At 45.1% G+C, this 8,809-nt stretch overlaps 1 protein-coding gene across 1 annotated transcript; it reads right to left on the bottom strand.

Moving 5' to 3' along the window:
• Positions 1 to 1,313: 1,313 nt before the first annotated feature.
• On the bottom strand, positions 1,314 to 4,694 carry LOC119277589 (probable ADP-ribosylation factor GTPase-activating protein AGD11). The gene is made up of 9 exons (XM_037558879.1): positions 4,423 to 4,694; positions 4,228 to 4,283; positions 3,775 to 3,874; positions 3,464 to 3,539; positions 2,983 to 3,146; positions 2,736 to 2,904; positions 2,542 to 2,664; positions 2,357 to 2,452; positions 1,314 to 1,841 (listed from the first exon to the last, which is right to left on the bottom strand). Exons 1-9 carry the CDS (start codon positions 4,482 to 4,484, stop codon positions 1,560 to 1,562), a joined length of 1,128 nt encoding a protein of 375 aa, XP_037414776.1. The 5' UTR covers positions 4,485 to 4,694; the 3' UTR covers positions 1,314 to 1,559.
• Positions 4,695 to 8,809: the final 4,115 nt, after the last annotated feature.

The raw sequence follows: 8,809 nt of genomic DNA, 5'->3' as shown, positions 1-8,809 counted from the left end.
CCCTTTGCTCTTGTTACAATAACACAAGGCTAGTGGCAAGTTGTGACATCCAATGAACAAACGAATTACCAGCTCTTGGCTAATAGGCTTCAAGAGATCATTCTCAACTTAGTGATGCAACTGAAACAATATGGTTTCCTTAAGGAGATGTCCATTCAAGACTGTTGCTTGAGCCTTTGAGTTCTTGCATCGGTGTCACAAGTCAAGAGACCAAATCGTGGTTTAAAACTTGATTTTGCGAAAGCCTTTGACGAAGTAGAACATAATGCTATCCTAGAAATTCTCAAGGCAAAAGGTTTTGAAAATAGGTAGATTGATGACTGGATTCATGCCATCTTAAACACTGGCTCCTCTGTTCCCTTAAATGGGGTTCCTAGGAAAATGTTTTACTAGGCCTCAGGCAAGGAGCAGGCGGTTTTGGACAGAGCAATGAATCTTGGCATCTTGCAACGGCCTCTTAATGTTCCTAGCCACACTGTGTTTCCTATAGTTTAGTATGCAGATGCTACTTTAATAATTCTCCCTGCTGATTATAGACATTTGAATTTGATTTACTTGAAGGCACTGGTGTGGCGTTTTCTGATTCCACCGGTCGAAAGGTTAACTACCACGAATCAAATTTGATTCCCATTAACATTGAGGAGGAAAATGTGGATTTATTTACCAATACAATGAGTTGCAGAAGGGGCTTCTTCCCTTTTACTCCCTTTACTTATCTTGGTCTACCTCTTGGACTATCCAAGCCTAGAGTGGAGCACTATATGCCCATTGTGTTCAGAACTGAAAGAAGATTGGCAGGTATTTCTTGTTACTTAACCTATGGTAAGGAAAGGAAGCAAATTTACTATCAGGAACTATCTTTGTTGGGCTATAGAATATAAGGAAATATGCCTCTCTGTATCATTCTTGGCTTCAAGATCAACTGCATTTGTTAATTGTAGATAGATGATTGGATTATCTTAAGCCCCGCAAAAATGTTGTCCTTCAAACAAAAAGACATACGAAAAGGGTAATGGTGAAGAATGGGGGGAAAGAGAAAGAAAGCCTACAAGTCTTCCTATTAAGTAATTCCAACCTATCGCATTACCGTGTTCCTAAGAAAAAGGAAATTCCAACCTAGGTTAACCAAATTTGCCACAGCCAAATTTACATGCCACGATCACATAGTCAATAATCTTTGTCCGATAAGTTTTCTTTGAAACTTGGACTATGCAAGGTGATGATTGCTTCATCTCAGCATAACAATGACATAACGATTTTATCATCCAGTTCCTATGTTTTTTTAAATTTATTTCAAACGAGACTTAAAGACGTGTAAAATCAGACAACTCTTAATTCTGCCATGTACAAAAAGGAGTTTTGAAGCCTACATTAGAGTCCCGTAGATGACTTTTAAGTTTCTTTTCCTATCTATCCAACATATCACATGCATGAAATACCTTCAACGTGACAATTACAGGCATGGAGTAGACACAACAGGCAATGTTTCTCTGGGTAGCGCAAAGCAATGCTAGTATCGATCGCAGCCATGGAGCATTTCATCTCGGTGAAAAACCGCACTACTGACTGAGGGGCACGCACTCGAGCTTGATCTCAAGCTCCCCGTGCTCGACGTTCTGAAGCCTCAATGCAATCTCCTGCTCCACCTTACCATCGACGATCGAGATAATGCTGTCCTTGGCTAGAATGCTGTTCTCGCTTGCCAAGAATGTGCATATCTGTGTCGATTCTGTGATGATGGAGCTCTGGTACTCTCTTGCTGCAGAGATCAATGGCTGGATATCAACTTCAGCCTCTCCCATTCGGTCGTCAGAGGTGAATGTGTCCTTGTCGAACACTTGCTGTCATGCAGTACAAAGCAGATTGCTAAGAGTATTTTTGGGGGCAGTTTAGGCCTCGTATGCTTATCAAAAAACTTTCTTACACAAATGTGTCACACCAAAATGCAGCCTATCCCTCATCCACAAAATAAGAATAGCAGATAATGATGAGAACTGACTACGCATATGTAAACCTCAACAAGTATAAATTTAATCACTGGCTACTACTTCCTCCGTCCGGAATTAGTTGACGCTCGATACATCCGTTTGAGCGTCAAAAAATTCCGAACGGAGGGAGTATGTTTTATTAGTTAAAATTGGCAGGTATTTCAATACCCAAGAACAATTTAGACACTTAATCTTCAATACCTTAGACATACACATCAAGGATAAAACTCCATTGCGCACACAAAAGCTATTCTAGGACATTCGGTAAAGATGATAACCACAACTTTCCATTGAGATGAACAAGGTAAAATAAAATAAATAAAATCTAGCTGCTAATAAACTTCATGTCCACAGGAAATAACACATACCACTTTAAGAGGCGGCACCGGTTCAGGGATTGATAGCATCAATCTTTCATTCCATATAGGGTTCAGTGTGTTCTTTATCACCTTTGTTTTCATGGACTAAAACGGAGAAATTGTTAAGTGAATTATAAGAAGAAAAAATTGCACGACTAATCTGCCATAACAAACAATGAATGAAATTTGCTTACTTGGTGTCCTAGCATAATCATAACATATGGATCACTTGACATCACATCACGAACAGCTAAATCTGTGCCCCTTATGATGTCGACCTTAATTAATCCAACGAACTCTACCATGCCCACATCCATCTGAAAAATAATATGTACAGTTACAGTAGAAGTAGTGTAAGACTAGCAATGGCTATGACAGTTTGTCGCACCATTTTTTTTCCTCCTTTGTTTTCGGATTCCTTTTTCCTCCAGCTATTTCTGAAAGTACCATGTTTGCTGCCACTATGTTGCTGGTTATGACGTTTTTCTGCTCCATGTTTGTGCAAAGGGCATGCAAATTGTGGATTAGTCACAAACTGTTGAAGCTCGTATTTTTTCCTGCATATATATAGACAAAAAGAGACAAAATGGTTCCGTCAGACAGAGTCAGAGAAAAGTAGCGATGGTAGATGTTACCTAATGAAAACAGCACGGTCCTCTGTCGCAAAATCTTGTCTTGGCTTTTTGTAGTTTTCGGGTAAAAACGCTTCATATTTGGTGTTCACAGTAGCATTTCCACCTGAATTAGCTAAACAATTGACTTCCTCATCTGTCCATTCGTCTAGATTCACTGAAATCACCTGTGCACACTCAACCAAAAATAGTTGATTAGTTCAGTAGAAGATCTGTCAAGAAAATATTCACCATATTAACTCCGTAGGGGTTTCAAAACAAATACAGGAGGCCGTTGCGAAAAGTACGGATCAGCTAATTCAAAAAATAAATAATAATAAAGTTATGCTCATGCTTTTTCTAATCAAAATATTGAGCAACTTCAGGGTACAAGTATAAAGTATTGGTCTTATGGATCGCAAAATGTGGAACAAGTCCAGCTAAAGTAAAATTGGAGACGAGAATACGACACAACAACAAGAACTACATAGACCCCATTGCTTACCTTTGATATGTGTACTCCAAGACTTCTGTGAGTTCCAGAGCACTTGATGCAAATGAACGCACCGAAAGGCAAAGCCCTGCAAATGCCCACACCAGTTAACGGTAGTGAGAAAATATTTGCATGGCCTGAATATGATGACGATCGAGCGTTAAGCATTTCGACATAAATTGTAGCAGCCAAAATTGGCATATGTATAGTGTATTTCCACCACGAAACAACACAATCCTAACGAAAACAGCATCAGACGTAGCAGACACAGTAGGAATTAGTAGGTAAGAATGTCGCGCATCTGAAAATTAGCAGACACTTACGCCCATTTTGGATCTGGCGTGCCACAATCTGCACAGAACTTGTTGGCAGGTTGGTTAAGTAGAGTTTCCAATCTGTCCCTTGCATTGGATGGATCTGCGTCTGTTAAGCATTGGAAGTGATCATTGGCAGGCCACATCATAATACAGACAAAGCAAATTTCATCATATATTCGGACGTGTCACTAGCAATACGAGCAAGAAATGAGATCAACGAGGATGGAAATGAAGGAAGGGGGTCAACAAATGTACTGCAGACAGATGAAGGGATAGGAAATTAGTTGTGCAGAGCGCAGACCGCAAAGGCTCAACGAACGTTGAACCAAAGCCTAAAATAAATCATGCATACGCCCCATCTATCCGAACCATCCACGTTGTATTTAAGATAAATCATGGATTCAAATTGAAATTTGCAGGGGCAGAATCACGACGCCAGGGAAAAAGAAAGAAAGAAACCTGATGTATCGGAGTGATCATCGCCGTCGTTTTGGGATGAATATCCACCGCATGTCCTTGGAAGGCAGAAAAGGAGCATCAAATCACAAATTCACATCGAATCCACATGTAGACATGATTTATGGGGGATTGTAAAAAATTGAAAAATAAAATCAGAGGGGGGAATTGCAGGAGATTGTAATGTGTGCTGCTCACCTCCTGTAATGAGAACTGGGTGTATCATCAAGAAAATGCAGGAGACTGTTCTCCTCGTCCATTCCCTCCTCCTATTCAGATCCTCGTGGCGACGCAGACAAGGACGTGGGCGTGGCGGCGGCCCATCACCACATTCCGCCGATGATGAAATTGTGGATTCGGAGCCCGGCGAGGATCAGATCGGTCGGAGGAAGAGACGGGCCATGGCGACGTCGGAGCTCCTGTCGTTTGGTCTTGGTGCCGTTCCTCGATCGTCGTCGTTTCTGTTTCTGTTTCTGTGGGGGGTGGAAGCGCGGTTGACCAAGAATAGAATAGGCGGTGAAGACGATGTGGACGCCCGAATTATATGCTGACGCACGTGCCCAATATATGTCTGAATCCATCCATCTTCGTCTACTAACTCTGGCAGCATGTGAAATCTCTCAAAATAAAAAAAAACTCTGGCAACATGCACGCACCGCCGGCATGACGATGATCATTCAGTTTGATTTACTCCCTTCGTTTCTAATAGGGTGCTTGCATACGTTTTAATCTCATGACTAAAAGTAGTGGGACTAAAACTTGCTAGCTTCATCCATGCTTGGATCTAAATACTAAAGAGACTAAAATCAAGTTAATGAGTATTTATTATCCTTCAAACCCTCCAATCCACAATTCGCATGTGTTAAAGGAGAGGAGTTAAATGAGGAGAGAGAGGACTAATCCATATTTTAGTAGGGGTACCCCTGACTAAAATATTTTAGTCTAAAGGCTAGTTTTAGCCCCTCTTTAGTCAGGGGTACTTGGAACTTTAGCTTCTTAAAGAGACTATTTTTAGTCAAACTAAAATAAGTTTCTTGGATCCAAGCACCCTCTAAGTCTTTTTAGAGATTTCATTATGGACTACATACGGAGCAAAATGAGTGAATCTACATTCTAAAATATGTCTATAACATCCGTATATAGTTTGTAGTGGAATCTCTAAAAAAAGCTTGCATTTAGGAATGGAGGGAGTACTTTGTTGTGCTCATGCTACGCCAAGACACTTTGAGATTTGGACTGCTCTAAGATGATCATAGCGTGAGGAATCTCGTGCGCCGGCTTCCCAAAAGCAAAAGCAAAGAGTTCATCCCTTCTTTCTAAGCTTGACATTCACAAACATTTCGGTGAAGTGCTTCAAAAAAGGGTTTTCCAAGCAAGTTTAGATCACCGCCCTACTTGGCGCGTACACGTATTGCTCTCACCCCTCCTCTTCATCATTGCAATTGAACCCCTCCGACAACTTCTTGAATTGGTTATAAGAAGGGGCCTTCTCCACAAGATTAGAGGTTGTGCCACCTTAGTGAGAACCTCTCTATACGCAGATGATGTGGCGGTGTTCATGGCACCCATCAAGAGAGACATTGATAATCATTCTGTCATCTTGAAATGGTTCAGTGATGTCACAGGCCTTTATACCAACTTCCACAAGAGCTTCGTCGTTTTAATTGGCTGCGGCTACCTCTTGCTGGACACAAGAACTTCCTCCCTAATGAGATACTTGGGCCTTCCTCTATCCGTTTGGCAACTAAAGAAAGTGGATTAAAATTCCTTGAAGACAAGGTTGCGACCAAGCTTTACTCCTTCGGAGGGCAAGACATCACCATCATTGGGCGTACCATGCTTGTTAAGTCCGTGCTCTCCTCCCAGGAGATTTACTGTAATACATCATTCCATTGAGCAATCTCCGCAACACCAACAAGCTTGAGCATGTCTTTCTTTGGTCCGGTTCAAACAAGACTACCAGAGCAAAGTGCAAAGTCAATTGGGACTTGGTATGTTGGCCATTTGAACGAGGGGGCCTTCGCGTGCTCAACACCGAGAAATTTGTGTGCGCTCTAAGGTTAAGATAGCCATGGTTTGAATGGATGGAACCAACCAAGTTATGGGTTGGAATGAGAAATCCTTGTGACGAAAAGGACCCTGATCTCTTCTATGCCTCCAACATCATCACCGTCGGGATTGGTGCGAAGACTCCATTTTGGGATGCACCTTTGGTGCATGACCGGAAGCCCAAGGAGATCCCACCTCTCATCGATGGGGCACCCACAAGGAAAAGTTGGAAAGTGAGGGAGGCCCTAAATGCAGTTGCTTGGGTCTTCAAAATCAAGATTTATGCGGTCTTCTCCATGGCTCATATTTGCCAATTCATTGCTCTTTGGGCGCTCCCATGCGACTTCCACCTTGATGAGGATGCCGAGAACGACATAGTTTGTAAGCACACGGATAATTACCACTACATGGTGACTTCCACTTATTTGGCACAATTCATAGGAACTTTCTACTCTCCTATGGAGCACACGGTTTGGAAGGCTTGGTCTCCGTTCAAGGTCAAGCTCTTCACTTGGTTGGCCATCCAAGATAGGAATTTGACTACTAATAAATTAGCCAAGTGGGGTGGTCAAATTGTGCTCCTTATTCCCTATGCAAGAGGGAGCAAGAATCTAGGATGCACCTCTTCTTCAAGTGTCGCTTCACCCTTCGCTTATGAAACTTGGCAAATGAGTGGAGTGGCTCCACCTTCGGAGCACTGACACGCCCTCAACACTTAGAGCGCTACATCAAGGAGTGGTGGATCAATTTATCCGGCAAAAACATCCGCAATAGAAAAGTTATAACTTCTCTCACAATGCTCATTATGGCCCTATTTTGTTTGGGCTTATACTTCAGCTTTCGTAGCTTTTTCACTTTGGCCTAAAATCCAAAAAAAACTCCTAAATAGGGGCTTTTGGCTTTGGCTTTTGGATTCATAGTGGAAAAGCTGCAAAAGCCAAAACAAACAGGCCCTAGTTATACTATTTCGAGTGAAAGGAGCATGCAAGTCTTCCAGCACAACAGCACTCCAGTGCCAATCTTGCTCAATAACATCAAATGCAAGGCTAATCTTTGGGTTAGGCACAAGAGCACTCCACTGCCAATCCTGCACAATAACATCAAATGTGAAGCTAAGCTTTGGGTTACCACATGAGCCAAAATTTGGGAAAAATAATACCGGAAGAGTAACAACTTTTGTGTAATCTGGTCACTTCTAAAATAAACTCTATTCTCTTCTTAATTAATGGACGACTCCGTTTGCAGTCTTTTTACCATGTATTGTTTCTTTTTGAAAGATCCAGCAAATTGCTGGCTTCAATTAGATTTAGCAGAAAGCAGCGGAAGAAACAACATGAGGAGGATCCGAAGATCAAAGGAAAAAGGAAAAGGCAGCCCTATTAGCTGCAGAACAACACTACACTTACAAGACGGAACGCCATCCGTCCACCGCAAGACAACGCAGCTCCGACTCCGGCGGAGAAACTATGGAGAACAAAACAAGGTTGGCGTCACAGGAGATCGCCGAACGGACCACATGTCGCTCCTCATCGTACGCTACCGGAGCCCCGCACCGCAGCTTCGACTTCACAGCAACAAGCAGCCGAGGTAATCTCACGGACAGTCGGAGAAGAGCCGACTACCATGACCAAAGCCATGCCTCCGACAATGCTCGCCACCGTCATCGTTGCCACAGAAGTCAAAACCTCCCTCATCGCCGGACACGACCAAGCAGCACGAACAACATCCTCCATCTATCACTGGTCCCCCTGGTCGGTAAGGAGCTCCTGAAACGATGCCCCAAGAGGCGCGACACACATCGCCTTCATCGTCCGATCCCATGGGATCAAGGGTTTCCCCCGAGCAGCCTTGCGTGGTGGAGCGAGCAGGAATGCCTCAGCGACGCCTTCAAGAAGGAAGCGGCGCCCGCAAGCGTCGCCGTCGCCTGCCCAGCCCAAAGACTGGCAGCAAGGTCTTCACCCGACGCTGCACCTCCAACCACCAACCCGAGCCATGCCACCACCGCAGACACACGCCCGACGGCCGCTGGCCCCACGCTCCCAACATCCGCCGCAGCCACCAGATCTGGACGCCGGGGCCCAGGTCTCCATCGCTGCCGCTGGTCCGCGCCGGATAACCGCCAGCCCCTTGCGCCCGACGGTCATCGCAGCCACCTCGCAGAACAGGAAGCCGGGGCCCGATCTGCCTCACACCGCCCTCTAGAGCCCATCGAGCCGACGGCCGGCGACGCGCATGAAGAGCCCATGCGCCGCCGAACAGCTCGCTCCCGCCTGACCCCTCTCCTCCGCCGCAGCGCTGACCACGACCCCGCCCCGCGGTAGGCACTCTGCAGATCCAGCTGGGGCTCGCCCGGCGCAGCGCGCCCACGTCCCGCGCGACCGGCGCACGCCCAGCCCACATCCCGCGCGGCCACCGCGCGCCCAGCCCGCAGCTCAACGCATCACCACCAGCCTCGCCTCCCCGCCCGCCCAGCACCAGAGCAGAGGAGCTCCACCTTCGCAGCCCACCGCCGGATCCCGCGCCGTACGCCAGATCC

The sequence above is a fragment of the Triticum dicoccoides genome, chromosome 1A, assembly GCF_002162155.2.
Source record: "Triticum dicoccoides isolate Atlit2015 ecotype Zavitan chromosome 1A, WEW_v2.0, whole genome shotgun sequence".
NCBI lineage: Eukaryota > Viridiplantae > Streptophyta > Magnoliopsida > Poales > Poaceae > Triticum > Triticum dicoccoides.
The sequence above is the reverse complement of the archived record's forward strand: the minus strand, read 5'-3'. Positions and strand labels throughout refer to the sequence as shown.